At 41.6% G+C, this 21,251-nt stretch overlaps 1 protein-coding gene across 1 annotated transcript; it reads right to left on the bottom strand.

Annotated features, from left to right (window-relative positions):
• Nucleotides 1–2,918: 2,918 nt before the first annotated feature.
• LOC141605702 (zinc finger BED domain-containing protein DAYSLEEPER-like) lies at nucleotides 2,919–11,900 on the bottom strand. Its single transcript, XM_074424575.1, has 3 exons — nucleotides 11,332–11,900; nucleotides 11,189–11,236; nucleotides 2,919–3,022 (listed from the first exon to the last, which is right to left on the bottom strand). Exons 1-2 carry the CDS (start codon nucleotides 11,869–11,871, stop codon nucleotides 11,189–11,191), a joined length of 588 nt encoding a protein of 195 aa, XP_074280676.1. The 5' UTR covers nucleotides 11,872–11,900; the 3' UTR covers nucleotides 2,919–3,022.
• Between the last annotated feature and the right edge of the window lie 9,351 nt (nucleotides 11,901–21,251).

Genomic DNA, 21,251 nt, shown 5'->3' with positions numbered 1-21,251 from the left:
AAACTACAATTATATAAAATCTAATAATATGTTTACCATTTTTAAACCCGTCGACGAGTTTAGTGACAATTGCAATTTGCACGGGTTTACACGTGTGTCATTATATTTCAAATCAATTTTTCAAAAATTTAGATTATTTTTCATTTTTCATTAGTTTTATTAGGTTTAAATACAATTTTTTAATAAATTTATCTATTTTCGGGTAAACTCACGTGTTGAACAGGTCCTAACCCTAAATGTGCACATTACTATCGGATCGGGTTGAGAAGAGCGGATTATTTTTAAGCGAGTTTCAGTATGATTTTTGGGCGGCTCATCTTTTGAGAAGGTTACTTGGAGTACATGGGTTAACCAACATAATAACAAACAGCTATAAAATAATATTGCTTCATTCGGTTGAATTTTATACGTTTGATTAAAAGACACTTTATATATATCATAATTCAAAGAGTTTTTTTTTGTCAAAACTGCTTTATATTTAAGGGTATTTGTAAAAAAAACTACCTTATATTATTTTTCTTATTTTAGACTACCTTTGTTTTCTCCTTTTTTGGTCAAAAACTACCTATGTTGAAAATCCGGCCAGATTTGGTCGATTTAGCGACACTAACCTATTTCTCATGACTTTGTTAACATCAAATAGCAATGACCAACCGCATCCAAACTACAATTTAACTATGATAAGCAAGATTTATGTTTCCATATTTCAATAATAACTACGAACATTTACTAAAAGTTAAATGTAAGTACATCATGACATCCCAGAATAAGACTAAGTAAGATTAGAACATAAAAGAGTCATATGAGATAAGGTAAAGATGGAAAACTGACCAAATATATCTAGACTCTTAACGTAGTTAGTTGATAAAAAAAAACAAGGAAAACAAAAGTAGTTGATAAAAAATATATAAGGTAGTTTTTTTTTTTTTTTTTTTTTTAAATACCTCTAAATATAAGGTAGTTTTTGACAAAAAAAAACCCTAATTCAAATATAAGAACTTTTAAAACACTGTACATTTTTTATTGCCGTTTAGAATCTCCTACTCGTAAATATAATTCAAATGTGAGAGCATAAATATACGTTCACACAAAATGTAGCCATTATTTTTAATATCATTTTTAATAACAATGTTTGAATTGTACTGTTTTTTTTTTCTTTCAAATTTGTCTACTTTTGTCATGCTTTGAAATTTTTGAAGAATTATTGTGGTATTTTTATTACGGATTTTATTTTCGCAGTACGTTTTTTACTCATTATAGTACTTTTTACATCAAATTTTCCATTTGCTACCCTTGACTAAAAAACACATCAAACCTAATTCTCTCTAACTTCTCTCTATTGTTAAAATTTTAACCATATTGAACCTCAGAGTTCTTTAATGATTGACGATTACTCAATTAAAGAGCATGTATTAAATGCGTTAATCCCATATTACTAATTTAATTGACTCTTTCTTATATTTTTATTCCTTTTTAATTTGGGTTTTACGTCTAAATTAATATATTGCTAATTAGTGTAGGTGGGTTTGCCGTTAGTGGTTTAGCATATGGCGTCGCCGGAGTCGTTCGATGGTGGTCTGCCGGCGACGGTAGTAACATGGGTGACGGGTGGTGGTGATTTATGGTGTTTGTTACGGTGATAACTGATAATGGAGGGGTAGTGTTAAGGTGGTAACGGGTGCGAAGGGTTGGCCTTAGTGGCCTTGTTGGTGAACATTGTACGACATGACTGCAACTCCTTTTTTTCAACACAATACATTGTTGGATTTCTTTTTGTGTACGTACTGTATTGCGATTTGCGATGCTTGTTGGTGAACATTGTACATGATTGATGATTTCCTATCGATATCGATATTCCTCCACCGATGTCGACAACAACCGTCGAGTGTTAGCTTTGTGAAATCAGAGGGAATGAGTGTTTGAAATTAGAGAGAATATTGGGAGAGAGACTAGAGGAGGAAAATGGTAGGAGAAATAAAAGGGTATAATTGTCAATAGTGTACTGAGATGAGTAAAATGCGTACTGCGAAAATCAGCACCCTTTTATTATTGCCATATTTTAGATACTCCCGATAGATGCAACTTTATTATTACTGTATTTTAGATACTGTCGATAGATACTTCAATTACAAAGCAACCACTATTAACACATTTTATTACAACAACCTAAACAACAAACCCGTGCAATTTGCACGGGTTTAAAACTAGTATAATACAAGAACCACTATACACTAAACTTGACACATGGCGCTTTTATATGCAATGTTTTCCCGCCTACTTTCTATACTTCTATTGACTCTAGAATATAATCAAGTCTATCAAGTCTAACCCTAATATAATAAGTCAAAACCGAAATCTCTTTAGTTAGCCTCCATCCATGCTCTTCTCATCTCCACAGATGATTTTTCTGTATTATTTTCTTCCAATTTTAATCTATCTTCGCCTTTACAGTATTTTCTCAGGCGAGTAACCCTAACGCTAGGGGTGCTAACGTGCCGAGTCGAGCGCGAGCCCAGGGGTGCTCGGCTCGAGCTCGAGAAGTGTGAAGGTGTGCTCGGCTCGAGCTCGAGCTCGTCGAGCTTCAAATGGGTAGGCTCGAGCTTGAGCTCGACATAATCAAATTGGCTCGAGCTCGGCTCGTGGACTCGTTTTGAGCTCGGCTCATTGGCTCGTTTCGAGCTCGACTCGTGGGCTCGTGAGCTCAGCTCGTGAGGTTCTCGGATTATAGCTCGTGACAGCTAGGAATTTATTTAGATTTTTAACGCATTACAATTTTAACAACCAAGTCTCATGCTACAATACGACAAATTAATAGTTTGAGTACACATTTCCGTAATGTCTTTCTACGTTATTTTGACCAAAAACAATAATTCCCCACAAAGTCTACTAAAAATGTAAATAAAAATTATATAATCCATAACAAATCCATCTGTCGCCTCTTTAATCTTCTCATATCCCGTCCCGTCCCCTCTTCATCTTCTACGAGCAATACATTATGACCTCATATGTCTCAGCGCATCTCCTACAACAAAGTATACATTACACAAATAAGTTTGTAACGAAAATAAATAAGTTGAGTCCGGCAAATAATTTTGGTACTATAAAAAGTGTTGATGGGGCATATTCTGCACCGCTGACCAAGTCAACATACTGAGCAAGGTCAAAGATGTCCACAGCAAGTCAACGACTTAGACAGCCTAGCCGATGCCGCCCATCGGCCTGTCAACCTGGGTCCCGGCGTGACAACCTGCCAGCCGGGACACATACCCGCGTACTCATATCCAAGACCCCTCGGCGGTGAGTCAACAGGGCCCGCCGGCCTGCCATAGGTCCCTCGGCCGAGGGGTAGATCAGTCTTTCCACCTGCTGGCCACTTGGCCACTACGTGACAAAAGGAGAAGTCTATAAATACTCCTCAACCTTCATTGAGGAAAGGATCCAATCCAGAAATACACAACTTGACCTAAATACACTATTCATCTGGTATAATCTTCCTTATCTCTCTACAATATATTCCTAGCCAATTAGCATACAACTTATACATCTAAGTTACTGACTTGGGCGTCGGAGTGGGTACGCTTGGCACAAAGCCAAGCCCTCAGTTCGTTCATTATTGCAGGAGAGGCCGAGAGGAACGATTAAGACCAAGGGAGAATCCAACTCAAGATATCATTCAACAAGCCACGGGTGGTAACTATACTTGCTCTGGAATTACACCCGGAACAATTGGCACCGTCTGTGGGGATAGACACTAGAAGCTAGTCACATTCATTCCCAAACACAAAAAAAAAAGAAAACAACAAAAACCCACCCAAAAAGCTAAGAAGATGTCAAAAGAACAAGAGGTGTTCGTAACCGACGAGCCCCTCCACCCGGATGATACCTTCAACAATTCGGAGTCATACTGACCCTCTCCGCCGGCGGAGTAATCCAACCGGAGTTCGGGATGCCAATAACACCGGATGCGACGCGTCGCCAACCAAGTCACCCTCATGGGACATGTGGTCGACGTGGCATTGCTAAAGCAAATCCTGGACCTCATCGGTAGGACGTCGGCTCACACTGTCACACCGACAAGAGCGGCGGGACCCGTCCAGAGACCGGGGCCTTAACGTGACTCCAAGAGACTTGAACGAGCACCTTTGGAAGAGGTTGGCCCTGTTGAAACACCGGAGGAGCCAGAATGCTAGTAATGGACATAAGTCCCGACCGCACTCGCGGGGGACAGCGTCACCGCAGCAGCCACGAGGCCCACTCCGGAGGAATAAAAGAAGTCCGACCCATCAGAGTCGGAGAATAAGAAGCCCGACTCGCCGAGTCGGGAAGGAGTCCCTCCCGCTACGAGGAGAGGAGTCGGGCTAGGAATGCGAGGAGCCGATCGCCACGTGTCGTCCGCATGTGATCGACACCCCTCGGCGCCTACGTCCTAGAAGTCCGGTGCCAACTAAGCTCAAGTTGCCACCCATATCATACAAAGGGGAGGGTGATCCACCACCACGCCGAGGCTTTCGAGTCTCACATGTCGTATGGGAGCAGCCCGATGAAGTATGGTGCCGAGTTTTCCCAACGACATTGCATGGGATGGCTCAAAGTTGGTACAAGGGGCTCCCCGACGGCTCGGTGTACTACTACGCCGACCTAAGGGACGCCTTCCTAGCCCAAGACTCTTCTGCAACAAGAGAAGGGCCGTGGAGACATCGGACCTCCTAACTATCAAACAAGAAGGGGGCGAGTCTCTACGAAGCTACATGAAGAGGTTCGACGGAAAGGTCCAGCAGATTCGGGAGATTAATCCCCGAATCGGCGGCCTTCGCGGCGATGAAAGGCCTCCCAAGGGGAGATTTGAAAAATGAGCTCATCAAGTGCGGAGGCCTGGGCTTGGATGCCGCCAGGAAGAAGGCCGACCAAGCCATCAAGGTAGAAGACTATCACAAGACGTGGCTAGGCCCGAGCGAGGCCGAGCACTCGTAAAAGAAGAGCGCCGGGAGGACAACCCGCATGAAAGACGCCGTGACAACAACGGGTCACGGTCCGAAGAAAGACGCCGTGACAATAATAGGTCACGGCCGACAATCTGCCAGGAAAGGACTCGGCGGGCGCGGTGGAGTTCGGGAACGTACCACCGAGGCGGTATAACGATAAAACCCCCTCTCGTCGTATCGCCGCCGAAGTCTTCGCCCGAGCAAAAGCGAGGGCCGAAGTGGGAAAGACCCCAAAACCAAAAAGTGACGGTGACACGAGCCAAGATCTTTGTGAGTACCACGGCCACACCGGCCATCTAACCAACGATCGCGGCATCTCGAAGAATGCCATTGAAGAGCCGATCCGGAAGGGGAGCCTCGGCAAGTACGTTGCCAAAAGCCAAAAGACCGACGCCGGCAGTTCGGAGAAGAAATCCGTCTTCGAACGGATAGGAGTGATCCACGTTGTCATCGGGGGCCACGAGAACGGAGGGTCCGCTCATGGGTACAAACGACACCTGAACGAGCTCTATCAGGCCATCAACTTTGTGCCCAACACAGCCACCCCCTCTTCCAACATCCCCGACATAACTATCGGAAGAAAGGACTACGAAGGAGTCATCGCTCCTCACAGCGACCCACTTGTAGTCAATTTGGACATATCCAACCACTTGGTCAAAAGGTGCCGATTGACACAGCGCATACACGAATGTCATGTTCGGGAGTGCTTCCTCGGCCTCGGCTGAAGGTCAAGGACTTAAGCCCCGCACCAACCCGCTATACAATTTCTGCGGGGCCGGACTGGTACCACTGGGATCAATCGGACTCCGTAACGTTCGGCGAAAGGAACGCGCCAAGAATGTCCTAGCCGAGTTCGTGGTCATCGACGGCTCATCCGCCTACAACGTTCTCGTAGGCCGCGTCACTCGAGCGAGGCCGACGCAAGAATGTCCATCGGGCCCTAACATTGATGTACGTCTCGGACCGGGGGGAAGCGCATAAGCTCGTCTCCAAAGACGAGAATGACGAGGTGGTGAACGCCGGATAGCGCCGGAGGATGCAACATGCAATCCCTTAAGGTGGCAAAGAAATCGGAGAAAGGGAAAGGTCTATCCTTACAACGAGAGAGAGCGACCTCATGGATGTAACCAGCGTCTAACTGGGGAGGCACGCCTTCAACGGGCCATTAGGACGCCGGAAAATCTCGGGAATACTCCATGTAACGTCGGAGGTGTCCAAAACAGCTGTGGGCACCCCGACGCATGTTTTTAAATGAAAAATCATCCAAGTCTTCCATCAGAATGTACGCTCTTCCCATAGTCACTAGGAAGGAGCAGACGCCGCTCACACATCGTCATACCGACAAGAGCGGCGAGTCTCCAAAAAAAATGACGCCGACTCACACACCTTTGTCATATCGACAAGAGCGGGAGTCTCCTTCAAGACATAGGCACCGTCGCAGTCACTCCAAGTAGTAGACGCCACGGCGATCACCCCAAGGGGTGTGACGCCGTCGTCGATCACTCCAAGTAGTAGACGCCACGAGAGTCTCCTTCAAGACATAGGCACCGTCGCAGTCACTCCAAGTAGTAGACGCCACGGCAGTCACCCCAAGGGGTGTGACGCCGTCGCAGTCACTCCAAGTAGTAGACGCCACGAGAGTCTCCTTCAAGACATAGGCACCGTCGCAGTCACTCCAAGTAGTAGACGCCACGGCAGTCACCCCAAGGGGTGTGACGCCGTCGCAGTCACTCCAAGTAGTAGACGCCACGAGAGTCTCCTTCAAGACATAGGCACCGTCGCAGTCACTCCAAGTAGTAGACGCCACGGCAGTCACCCCAAGAGATGTGACGCCGTCGCAGTCACTCCAAGTAGTAGACGCCACGGGAGTCTCCTTCAAGAAACAGGCACCGTCGCAGTCACTCCAAGTAGTAGACGCCACGGCAGTCACCCCAAGAGGTGTGACGCCGTCGCAGTCACTCCAAGTAGTAGACGCCACGGCAGACGACGGCTCACACTGTCATACCGACAAGAGCGGCATGCATCCTAAGGAAGCAGACACTGCGACGGTTATAACCAGTAGCGGTTGATACTCATTTGAAACGATCAAGATGCCTTGGAAGCGTTAACACAATTGAGACACGCACTCTAGACTGCCTCGGCCAAGCCGAGGCGGGAACATAAGAGATACTCAATTAATAACGGAAAGAGACAACCCGGACAAAGACGGAGACGCTAAAAGGACAGTCGAAGCTCGAATACTAGCACAAGGAAAAGAAGTGAAGTAAAAACGAACTCTTATTAAATATATTCAACGAATCACAAGAAATTACAAGGATAAGCCAAAAGACAAAAAGTTACAAATGCTATCCCCCTATGTCTGTTGTTGCTCGCCATCGGCGGCAAGAAATGCACTTTCCTCGATGGGTACCCCAAAGCTCCTTAGCGGCCTCGGCTTTCGGCCTCGGCTTTAGCCTCGCGGCCTCGGCCGCCTTTGCCCGCTTGGCTTCCTCTTGGGCCTCCTTAGCCTTCTCGGCCCGAGTTGCCTTCTCGGCGCCGCCTCTTTCTCTCGCCTTCGCCCTCACCGCCTCTTTAGCCTTCTCCGCCACGGCTTGCTCCTTGGCTTCGAGTTTGTCATCAAGCGACTTGTCATATCCGTCCCCACGGAAAGGAACCATCAAGAGGGAAGAGCTCCTCAATCACTTCCCTAGCAGCTCCTTCGGCTAAATCCCGAATTCAAAGACACATGTTAGGGAGCATGACGGTTTGGAGCATCTCAATGTCCTTATCCTTTTGCCTAATGACGGCATCTCTGATCCGAACCACCTCCGCCTGGGCCTTAAACAGTCCCCGGATTCATTCCTCTCGCTTGAGGTAGAGGTCGGCATGCCTCGAACAAGTGTACACTTCTCCGCACTTAGCAGATTCACTGCCGCAGCCTCGGCCTTGGCTCTCTCTCAAAGAAGGACCTCTTTCTCAACGTCCCGCTCGAGTTTTCTTTCGCCCAAGAGCGCCCTCTCGGCCTCTCCCCTAAGCCTCGCTCATTGAGAAGATCCTGCTTGGCCTTCGCGGCCACCTTCTTAGTGGCATTTAGCTCCAAGGTGGATTGAGCCACGACCTTCTCCTGCTCTACGATACGAGCACCCAGAAGACTGTTCCACCTCGCCGGCTCCTTGATCGCCTCCGTGCCTTCATCTATGAGCCGGGAGAAGGAAACCTTCCGGGATGAAGAGTTCACGGTGACGTGTTGATCACCGGCCCGCACAGAGCTCCCCTCCACTTGCTCGCCCAACAGAGCGGCGGACGACCGGGGCCGATCTACAAAATTTAAAGCAAGCATAAGTATCGACATACGCAGACATGCCGAAAAGCTGTCACACAGCGGCGCCTAAGGAACCGGCTAAATCTGAAGCCACGTAAAGAACAATACCGTGCTTGGCCTTCTTGGCCGAAACGCGTCTCATCGTCGCCAGCGAGAATCAACGGTCGCGGTATAGGCCGTCTGCTTTTTTCTTTTTACGGACAAGGGCGAGCCCTCCCCCTTGTCGGAGTCATCCCCGTTGGAGATACAAATGACCTCCACCGTCTCCTTCGAACGGGGGGGATGGAAGGCGGAGCCGGTGTCGACGCCACCACCGCCGAGGACTTCGTTTTGCGCGTATGACGCGGCACGTTACTAACAACCTTCGCCTGGGTCTCCACCGCACTCAAGCTTTTCACCGCCGCTCTATGAGATCACTCGGCGACCTCTGCGGTCATTGGGGAGAGCTTTGGGATGTAAGTTAGCAACGGTTTTATCTTTGTTCAATCCCATTCTCCGGAGGATATCCTCGTACAGTCCGGTCCAAAATGGCTGCGAAGGAAACGAAGCAAGAGTTAAGTAGAAGAAATAAATCAAAGTTCAAAGACACAACGAGAACGGTGATGGGCCTCACATCGACCCCACTCACCCTGCGCTAGGGCCGGTATGAGGCCGACATGGCAAAGCGGCTCATCCTGAAGAATGATCTGCGTTGGAGGAATCCATCTTTTCGGCAGCCCACCCTTGTCTACCTCAAAAAGCCGCATTGCCAACCTCTCGTCCTCCGAGAGAAGAACCCCGCCAAAGATCCATTTTAAGTTTCTTCCGGAGACCCATCCGTCATGCTCCGCATTAGTCTCACACCGCAAGTTAACTTGATCCGAAAGGAGCAGGAAGCGGATAGTCGTTCTAAGCACCTTAACGTACACCCACCGACCCCGCCCCCTTGCGCAAGAGGAAAGTTTGTCGCCAGTGACATAACCCTTCTCCGTGTGCACGCTGAACCACCCGGCGCGGCCAGAGAATGACGGCTGGAGGTAGTGAAGTCGGCGAAATAAGTTCACCGTTGGGGCCTCCCCCTTGAAGAGACAAAGCCAGACAAACCCGATTATGGTCCTCATGGCCAACGGGTGCAATTGGGCAACGGCAACGTTCATGGCCTTAAGGATGGCCACAACATACCCATTCAGCGGAAACCGGAGCCCAAACTCCAAATGTCGCATATATACGCCGGTGTGGCCCGGTGGAGGGCAACAGACAACTGACCCTCCTCGGGATAACGATTTCGTAGCCCTCACCGAAGAAGAAATGCTTCTCGAAAAATATCTCACCGGAACAGCGGGCTAACTTATGGGTCCAAGTACAGTCAAGACGGACTTTACAAGCGAGGCCGTGATCCATAACGTACTTCCTCACGTTATTAGGACGAGCCTCCTCAGCATCGTCACCAAAATCTTCTGCATCATCATCGACATCAGAGTCATCCTCCCATTCCTCCAGAATTCGAGGATCGACTTCGGGAGAAGGGGACCTACGGCCCGGCTTACTAGGCCCGGCGTCGGCAGAAGACATGTTTACAATGAAATTACAAAATTAAAAATTGGAAAGTTTGTTTGTTTACCTTGAAGAAAACGCTCACGGAGTAACAACTCGGAAATTAGAAGACAAAGAAACCCTTGGAAGTTTAGAAAGAAGGAAATTTTGGAGAATGAAATTGGTGGCCAATTTTTCGGAGCAATTGCCCTATTTATAGGGAAAAGCCCATGAAGCAGGACCAATCAAAGAAAAACTTGAGCCCATGAAGCGTCAACCAATCAGCGTGCGCGACACGTGTCGGACATGCAACCACGGATGTCAATCGTTGCAACAGTTTGTGTCAATCAACGCGGTGACCAAACGTCTTCAACACGCCTATTCAAATCTCTCCGCCTATTCAACTTCCTCAAACAAATTCCCATGCACCTATTCTCCGCCGGCCACATGATCAACCAAGCTAGACACCGCCGGCCGGGGCAATCAAAAATAACCTAGCCTCAACCCCGGTCTCGGCCAGCGTCCCTTTCTTTTCCACATCGGATGCCCAATACACATCCATGTGGAGGGGGGATATGGTACGGTCTAAGAAAGACTAGGCAGAGCACAAGAAGCCGCCGCAGAAGAAGCCGATGCAGGAAAATTTTCTACAAACTACTTGCGCAGAATATACGCTCAGACGTACATCGAAGCCCATACCACGGCATAGACTACGCTGGGGGCAAATTGATGGGGCATATTCTGCACCGCTGACCAAGTCAACATACTGAGCAAGGTCAAAGATGTCCACAGCAAGTCAACGACTTAGACAGCCTAGCCGATGCCGCCCATCGGCCTGTCAACCTGGGTCCCGGCGTGACAACCTGCCAGCCGGGACACATACCCGCGTACTCATATCCAAGACCCCTCGGCGGTGAGTCAACAGGGCCCGCCGGCCTGCCATAGGTCCCTCGGCCGAGGGGTAGATCAGTCTTTCCACCTGCTAGCCACTTGGCCACTTGGCCACTACGTGACAAAAGGAGAAGTCTATAAATACTCCTCAACCTTCATTGAGGAAAGGATCCAATCCAGAAATACACAACTTGACCTAAATACACTATTCATCTGGTATAATCTTCCTTATCTCTCTACAATATATTCCTAGCCAATTAGCATACAACTTATACATCTAAGTTACTGACTTGGGCGTCGGAGTGGGTACGCTTGGCACAAAGCCAAGCCCTCAGTTCGTTCATTATTGCAGGAGAGGCCGAGAGGAACGATTAAGACCAAGGGAGAATCCAACTCAAGATATCATTCAACAAGCCACGGGTGGTAACTATACTTGCTCTGGAATTACACCCGGAACAAGTGTAAATAATATACAGCCATATCCTCCACTTAAATACTTAACCTATGGAAGTGGGAGATGAATTTCCTTCGGCTGATCCTCGCTTTTGTTCTGGAAAAAAAACATTCACAAATCAAACAACAGCTAAAATAAAGTAAATGAACCAAATAAAATAAAGATTGTTTTCGGACTTATCAGTTTATCACCTTATTCTTTCGTTTCAGTCCATATAATGATCGACACCAATCTCCGATGCATAACAACATTTCTACTGCATCCGAACTCAATGAAGCACGATAAGGATCAATAACTCGACTACCAGCACTAAACGTCACCTCAGACGCAACAGTGGTAATGGGAACAGCTAAGATATCAGCTGCCAGCCGAGATAATATACGAAACTTCATGGATTTATCTTTCCACCATGCCAAGGCATCAAAACACTCATCCTCATGAGGAACATAACACCCCTCGTCAAGATAATCATCAACTTCAGATTTCCTCGACTCAATTGTATCCTCACTTCTCACTGCTCGTAAAAGTTCAGATAATCCTGGAGTGTTGCTCCTTATACTCATAGAAGAGCTACCTTCAGTTTCATCACTCTGCCCCGTAGGAGAATACATGGTAACATATTCTTTATATAGCTCATACAAGGTCTCTCTTACCTTATTAACATTATCTCGAGCTACATTACCATCATCAGAAGGGAACATCTTTGGAAAAGTAATCTCCACAACCTTCATTTTCAATCGAGGATCCAACACAGCTCCAATTGCCATAAGAAAATTACATTGACCCCAATACTTATCAAACCTTTCTTTCATTTTTTTTAACTAATTTCTTAACAAATTCATCGGAAGTGACAAACTGTGTATCCAACAACACTTTTATTCTATAAATTTCAGCCAAAAACAAATTAGAAGTAGGGTATTCAGATCCTGATATAATGTTGGTCGTATCATTAAACACTTCCAATATCTCGCTCAATTTTTCAATTTTCACCCAATCTTCAGCACTAGGACAATAAGTATAATTACGATCTTCTTGAGCTAGCCTTGCAAACACCTTTTTGAACTTGATTGCACAAGCTAACATTTCATACGTTGAATTCCAACGAGTCTTGCATTCAAGAACCAGTCTTCTTTCTTTAAGGTTGAATTGTTGTACTAGTTCAGTCAACTTTTTGAGTCGTAGATCACTTTGATTAATATAATCAACACTCTCATGAACATTAGAGATAATAGTTTTCACTTCTTTAAGACCATGTTGTACCATAATGTTCAGAATATGTGCACAACAACGAACATGGAACAACTTACCATCACAAACCAACCTTTTAGTGAGAGATAAAGTGTCCTTGAGAACTTGAATGCAAGTATCATTTGCTGAAGCATTATCAACTGAAATACTGAAAATCTAAAAAATAAAATAAAATTTGATAAGATATTAATATAAGGTGTTAAGTTATGTTCAAGTTAGTATGAACATGCTGAGTAGAAAATAAATCATAAGAAAAACGAAATATTATAAGCGAAAAAAAATACTTACTTTATTCTCTATATCCCACTCCTTTAGGCATTTGAAAATGCAATTGGCTATGTCTCTTCCTGCTCGGGGAGGAGGTAAATGAACAAAATTCAAGACCCTCTTTTGGAGCTTCCAGTCAAAATCAACAAAATGACCCGTTAAGACCATGTACTCAATCTTTTTAGGCTTTGATTTCCATAAATCCGTGGTCAAAGAAATTTTCTCAACACCTTTCAACAATGATTTTAGCTTCTTTTTTTCACTCTCATACACTTTAAAAGAATCACTTCTTATGGTATGGCGAGACATACTTTTATATTGCGGCATTCCCCGTTTCATCATCAAATTAAACCCTCTTCCTCCACAATTCTAAAAGGATGCTCATGCATAAGTATCCAGTGTGCAATTCCCTCCCTCATCACTGACATGTCAAGTTGGCCATCATGTAAAGCACTAACTAAACCAGGTTGTGATGCACTCGCACTCGAATTAGATGGTAAAAAATTAATAAGCTTTTGCCTCTTAGAAAACAATGCTTTCTTCGGACATTTACTTGAGTGCCTATTAAACTGAGATGTTACCCCGGATTTTAAGTGAGACAAAGCTTTGTCACAATACTTACACTTAGATTTCCATATACCCTTAACCAAAGTAGGGTTTAAAAAATCCTTCCACACTTCGGCTTTCCTTTCTCTTTTGAAAGGATGGGGAGGTGGGCTTTCCTCAGCAAGCACATCTTCGGTAGAATTAGGACGAGGGTGAGTATCCTCCTCCGTTACTTGTGCCTCCATTTCTTCTTTAATTTCCATCTCATCGTCAACATTCACAAAATATTCTTCCACTATAGGGCGAGTGAGTGGAGAGATAGGCTCTGATGGTTCTGCAATGCATATAAGTAGACAACAAATAGATCCATGTGATTAAATAATTTACATTGAAATTCAAGTGCAAGATAATTAAACAATAAATAGAGAATTTACCGGTCATGGTTGTCCTTGTTTCTCCGACTCTCTTATCCTATACATTAAGAAATTTAAGTATCAAACTCGGTTCACCGAAAAATGGTAAAAAGTGGACCATATTTATCCATAAGTTAGTACAGGAATAGTCGTAAAAGGGATGGAACTCAAGTTACATTGGCTGATAGCAAACAGAAGTGGTATAATGCACGAAGTCAGTTATGGACTTATGAGAACAAAAGTGGTATAATGCAATTCATAATTTACATTGGCTGATAGCAATTCATAATTTAAACCAGCAAAACATTATGGTTTGATTCATCCTAAACTCAAGCCGTATTCGTGATGCATAAATCAATCACAGCAACCAAAAACTCATATAAAAATATTTGATTCTGAAACCAGCAAAATATTTGATTCATCATGTAAAACTCAAGCCGTATTCGTGATGCCAGGGCTCTTATGAAGGATGGTTTATAGAACATAAAACTCATATAAAAAAACCATCTTAAATCAACCAAAAACATACTTGATCGGTAGCAGCAAGAAATCAACCCAATAATGCATAAATCAATCACCAGCAAGAAAAGCAATCTACACCAAAAATTCATTTCATCTCGGATAACTATGAATCAATCAAACAAAAGACGGTTTCAAGGGATTGAAAATTAAGACGATTACTAAAAATGAATAAAAACAGAGGCTTATGAACTCCTTTCATAGTTTTATGATTTGTGTTGTCATTAGACGGTCTGAGAAATCATCTACTCAGTAAAAAAGCCAATGGTGGATGATCAATTAATGGAGTTGGCGATGATTAAAAACAGCGGCGATGATTAAAAACAGCGGGCGATGACCCAATTTGGGTAAAAAGACGACCCATAATTCCAGAATTTAATCAAAAAACATGAAAGAATGAAGTAATTAGCCATAATTAAATAGAGTACCTGGCTTGAAGGTGAAGGCCTGACTACGTGACGGTGAGCGACGGCGAGTCGGCGAGGAAGAAGATGATGTAAAATTGTAAACAATTTTAGAAGTTAGAACGGCAGAGAGTCACAGACGGTAGTTTAGGTTTTTTTTTACTGCTTTGTGGATTATTGGGTAATTGGGTTAATGGACTAGGTAGTGGAGTCAGGACTCAGGAGTGTTGGGTAAACATTAATTAATTATGACTTTTTTTAGAATATATAAATATATTTTACTCTATTTTAAAAAATCGAGCCGCTCGCGAGCTTTTTGAGCCGAGCCAGGCCTTGCTCGGCTTGACTCGAAAAGTATTCGAGCCGAGCCAGAGCTCGAGCCGAGCTCAAACGAACCGAGCTTTGACCGAGCTTTGACCGAGCCGATCTCGAATAGCTCGCGAGCTGTCTCGGCTCATTAGCACCCCTACTGGCTAACGCCCTCCTTCATTTAGTTCTCCACTAAACCGCACTCTTAACATTTTTCTCTTGATTTTTCAATAATCCCGAAAGTATATCTTAAAAAATTGTAGCACATCCAAGATGTATGTTAATAACAATGATCCAAGGAGATATCAAAATATATGACGGATTTAATGATAATGGAGTTTCAAGGTAAATTGTACTCAGTACATTTTATTTACCTTAACATTTCATCTTTTTTTTCGATATGTGGCTTTTGATGGAGAAACTCTTCAATTTATGATATATGCTATAGAATACACAATGGAAATTTGGAACAAGTCTAATATTGGGAATTGTGCGAGGGATTTTGAGTTCATTTCACTATGATTTAGTGCTATGTTTCATTGTTCGTTTCAACATTCAACTGTAATATTTCTTAACATTCAGGCTCATCGTTTCATTTTAATTATTTGTTTTCGTACGGAGTAATTAACGTCCGTCTTTATAAGGAATTGGGACTCCAATAAGCGTCAACAGTTTTGTAATATCGACTTCACTGTCCGTTACTACTCCACGACTGATAGCCTAACTATTTTTGTTAGTTTGATATACGATCTTTCTTCAGCGGAGCGGCGCGACTTATCTTTCTCAACGTTGATCACCTGCATAACTCTTATCACCCAATCGAATTAGTTCTCTAGTGAAATATTAGGATTTGTCTTCTAATGGAATTGCGAATGTTAGTATCGGTAATTTGCTTAAAATTCCCAATTAGTTAGGTCAAGTGATGGACATTCAAAGAGGATTTGTTAGGTAAATTATTGATGGATGTTTATCACTATCAATTAGGTTGGTTTAAAATCCTCAATGGGTTTGTTGCACTATTACCTGGTATGTTTCAATTAGTTACGTAAAATTATACTAGATGTTTGTTATGGAGTATGTATTTTTTATTGCAATAATTTCTTATTTGGTATATAATGCATAAAAACGGTATTTCACAATTATACTCGCTCTTTTGTTACGAGTTTCTGTTTCTAAGGGATATGTATGGAGTCTCTCAATTCATTTTAAGCTAAATTAAGAATCTATTAACTTGAACCATTTTTTCTTATGTTGCTTGGTCTTAAATTGGTTTATACTAGACCTTGGTGTCATGCAGATGTTCCTGGATGCTTAATCCTCCAAATGCCAAATCGCAATATCTTCGTTGTTACCGTCGAACAACTTTAATCACCCACTGATCTTAGGAATGCTTCCCAATTAAGAATCGGGAAAAAGAAAGCAGAGGGAGAGGCAGAGCCCAAGTACCTACATGTGCTCGGAATAGCAAGGCAACCATCTGGCAATAGTGGACGGGCTAAGGACAACAAGCATAGTGGTTTTATACTTTTATTTAGCCAAATGCTCTGTATACTGCTAAGAAGATAGATATTTTAGTTAATCATAAGCATTCTCTTGATTGATTAGATTTTCGAGAACCTCTTATGACATACGGGTATAAGCATGGTGGTTTTATACTTTTATAGATACTGCGATCAAAGATGTAATACACGTATATAAACAAGGTACAAAATATTATATTTTAGGTTGATTTTCAAGTGCATTAATGTCCATTTATATGAGATGTACAATCATTTGTTTTGCTTTTCAAGTACAATGTTGTACATTCGAACAATACATTATCGTAACTAAAATTAAAAGCTTTATAAATATATCTTTTATACATGTCTGTGCAACTTTGCACGGGTTCTAAACTAGTAGAGGTTATAAACAAAATTAAAAAATAAAATAAAAAGAAAAATAGTTAACCACCTAATATATGAATAACTACCCGCTTATCAAGAAAAATCATATAAAATTAGAAGTTTATTGTACGTTTCTTTTTCTATTCCAAATTACTCAACTTATCAATTTTAAAATCATATAAAATTCATTAAATATATAGTTTCATTTAGTCGTACTCAAATTTACGAAGTTAATAGTCATTAAAATGAATATAATAAGGGTTATACAATAAGGAGTGACTATGACTGGCTTTGCACTGAACAGGCTGCAGCAGTATGGTCACCTGTTGTTTGGAATAATTGAAATGTCCCTAAGCATTCCATGGTTACCTGGTTGATGATGCATAATGGGATGAATGTCAAGGATAAGTTATTCAAAATAGCCTGCTGCACTGATGATTTATGTATGCTGTGTGAGGCTCAAACTGAGACTGTGGAACATGTGTTTTCTGATTGTGCACCAGAAGTCAGTCCTTTGGAAAGCTAGAGCCACATGTCTTACTGCCTACCATTAGTACGTGTCGTACCAAAGAAACAATGCAAGAATCAATGGTTGTCTGATGCGTCCTGAACTGGTGGCCAAGAGAATTGAGGAAGATGTTACGAGGAGGATTAAAGATAAGCTTGGGGAAGCTAATGTAGGTATTGCTTGGCTATGTACTCAGACGAGTTAATTAGGCTTTCCTTTGTCTTTGTGGGGGTTTGAACCCTTACTTGTTTGTAACTATTGGAAGTTTTTTTATATTTATATATATATTCACATTTTCACCAAAAAAATAAAATGAATATAATAAGGTCATTTAGTGAATATGACATTAAATCTCTCATATTCATCAAATTGTACTATCATATTCACTGAGCTCAAAGTGAATATGATAGTGTCATATTGTGAATATAACACTACATAATACATATTCATCAAATTACACTATCATATTCACTGAATTCAAAGTGAATATAATAGTGTCATATTTTGAATATGACATTCCATAATACATATTCATCAAATTATACTATCATATTCACTAAATTTAAATTAAATACAATAATGTAATATGATGAATATTACACTAGATGACATGTATTCATCAAACTAAATTATCATATTCACTAAATTAAAAGTGAATATGATACTGTCATATGATGTATCACACCGCCCCAAAATCACAAAACTAACCCAAATCAATTCAATTAATACACTTATCTGATAAGTTAGAAGATAATCAATCAAAATACAAATCTAGGATTACAAAACTAATAGGTTTGGAAGAAAAAATAAATTTTATGCATAATTTTTTTTTGTAAGTATGAAAGATCTAGGTATGAAAGGGGAGGGGAAAGGGTTTATGGTAAGCGTTGTTAACTGCTTAATATTGTGAGTGAAATTTTTTATCTTTTAATTTTATTTATTTTATTTTTAATAGTAAGAGTAGGAAGTACCATACACCTGGGTGTATGGTATAAGAATTGATTCATGTACTCAATCCTCCTGCGATTGATTTGCCTATTTATTTAGGCCATCCAAGTATCCAACGCCGCCTTTTTAGAGCAATGACACTAAAGAGGTGAATTATTTCCCATCTATTTTTCTCTTTCTTCTTATATTTTTTACTCCTCTTCTCTTTTCTTTAACTCATTTTCCACTATATCTTAGGGGTAGAACTTGCAAAATCAACCCGACCCGATTGACCCGACCTGAAAAGGCTAACTCGAGAACCGAAATCGACCTGAACTACCGAACCCGAATAACACCCGAAGCCCGAATTGACCTGACTCGACCCGAGATGACCCGGGTTTTCATGGGCCCGAAATGACCGGACTCAAAACTAATGAACCCGAAAATGACCCGACAAAATATAACTTGTATTGACCTTAAAAGACTTGAAATGCCTTTTGCTCTCTTAATCATTGACCTGAAAATGACCCGACGCGAAATAACCCGACCCGCTTGACCCGAATTAGACCCGGCCAACAAATCTGAAACAGACCGAAAACCCGAAATGACCCGACCCGACCCGAACTAACCCGAAAATTTGAGAAACCCGAAATGACCCGACTCGAATTGACCAGACCCGTTGACCCGTTTTGCCAGGTCTAGTTCGGGGTGTTTGATTCGCGAGTGGGTATGGTTTTGGAATCAGGAATCATACCCGGGTGGTATGGGTTTGGAACTTGATTCCCCATACCTTGTGTTTGTTTCAGCTTTGGGTGGAATAGTGTTGAACTTCATCAAAGTTTAAAAAATCTAAAGTACGTCATTAAAAATAATTATTTTTGATATTGAAAAATCATGAAAATAAAGATTTGATCAAATAAATGTAAAAAATATTCATTTAAAATGTTCCATATAAGTTTTTTTTTTCATGGTTTTTGGTTTTATTATTTGATACCCACTAGTATTGGTGCCCGGTTTCGCCCAGGCTACCTCTACTTACCATTAAATTTTTCTTTTTCATTAAATAAAATTACTTAAAGTTGCATAACCCATAAATTTATCATTAATATATTTTTTATAAGATATCCTAAAATTACGATGAAATAAATTTTGAGACAAATTCACTACTCCCGCTATTAATATTTTACTCTTATTAATGAAACAATAGTAATAACATTTCACTACTTGTCCGTAATCATTGTTACTTTCACTACTCCCACCATAATTATTGTTACTGTTATTACTGCCGCATTAATATTGATAATTTCACTACTCCCGCCGTAATTATTGTTACTTTCACTATTGCCGCATTAATATTGATTATTTCACTACTCCCGTTGTTGTTTCTAGCACTCTCACTAATCTTGTTGATAATATTGTTACTTTTACTATTCAAATGAGTGGTTACTATCATATAACTACATCCAATGTTACTACAATTCTTTTATTTACTGACGAAATTACTTTTACTACTTAGGCATGCAATTTTAAGAGGATTATATATTTATATAAATATATTACATATATGCGATAAATCAAATCGAAAGAACTATGCAATATTATATATTATGGAATCTAACTTGAATTATTTATAACCTACTTATTATATTTTTGTATGTTAAATAATTAACATTTCTATACATCTAATAAACTATAAAGTTTAATAAAATTGCAAAGATTTTAAATTTAATATATAATTTTATGATGATAATAATTAATACCATAAGTGTGCATGTTTATACTAATTAATTATTTTATTTTAAGGAAATTGACCATCTTCTAGTCTTCTATAAATATTTATGAAAATTACCAGGCATCTTCTTTCTTTTAGTATCCTTGAAATTGACCATCTTAATTAATTATTTTATTTTAAGGAAATTGACCATCTTAATGAATTATTTTATTTTAATGAAATTGACCATGTTTAGAAAAATTACCAAGCTTCTATATAATTTAATTTTAACCCAAACTATATAATATTTGCATTGAGATCCCTTAATCGGGTCCATCACACAGTGCTATTGATCTAAAACTATATAGTATAATTAATTTGTACAACTTTTTTTAATTACATTGAAGTCCCTTGGTTTCTGGATTTAATATATAGTATTGATTGGTATCAATCTCATACCCACCTCCCCCCTTGGGTATGAGAAATCCATACCTCATGGGTTTGAGGTATTGGTATGAAACCCCTGTTTTTGCCAAACAAACACCTAGTATGGGTTTGCTCATTCCAAACTCATACCTCATACTTTTATGATTTTTTACTCATTTTTCTCTACAATAGAGAGGTTTCCTCTTCCCTTTTATTTGACTCCACTATATACTATTTACTTTTACTTAACATTATTAAATAAACACAAATTTTCAGTTAAGACGGTCACTATTGATATCGTCCTAATTTAGGACGATTTAGCCCCGTCCTATTACTTTATTCTGACTCGATTTTGCGTGCTTAGATGACTAAATAACTCATTTATTTACTAATTTATAATAATTCGTCGTGTTAGTATATTTAATAATTAGTTGTATTTATATATAATATTAGTATTATTATTATTTTATTAATATTATGCGCATGTGAGACGGGAAAGCAAGGCGAAAGTGCGAGACAGGATCTTTAGACGGAATATCGGAGGGTGAAAATAAGCCAAGTATGGGAAACAAGCAAGAAACAAGCTACATCGAGCATGTTTGTGACGGTCTTTGCTGAGCTTTTTCAACCACCTTCGGCCACCGTGGCAGCCACCACTCATCACCACTGATCACCCTTGACTTCCACCATCACGTACCGACACTCAGCAACCACCATGGACCACCACAGCAGCGGCCACGACCTCACCTTCTTCCTCCATCCGTCAACATCAACAAACTACAACCATTTCAAAACCGTCTTTACTACCATTTAAACCACCACCACAGTTGCCACCGTGGACCACCAGGCCCACCACCATATCCCTTTAGCACCCCCGCAGTGCCGAAAACCCCAGCAGCCACCGACGCCCACCATGAGTGGACCCAACAACCTCGACGGCCTCCTCTTTG

The sequence above is a fragment of the Silene latifolia genome, chromosome 10, assembly GCF_048544455.1.
Source record: "Silene latifolia isolate original U9 population chromosome 10, ASM4854445v1, whole genome shotgun sequence".
Taxonomy (NCBI): domain Eukaryota; kingdom Viridiplantae; phylum Streptophyta; class Magnoliopsida; order Caryophyllales; family Caryophyllaceae; genus Silene; species Silene latifolia.
This window is presented reverse-complemented; position numbering and strand designations above follow the sequence as displayed.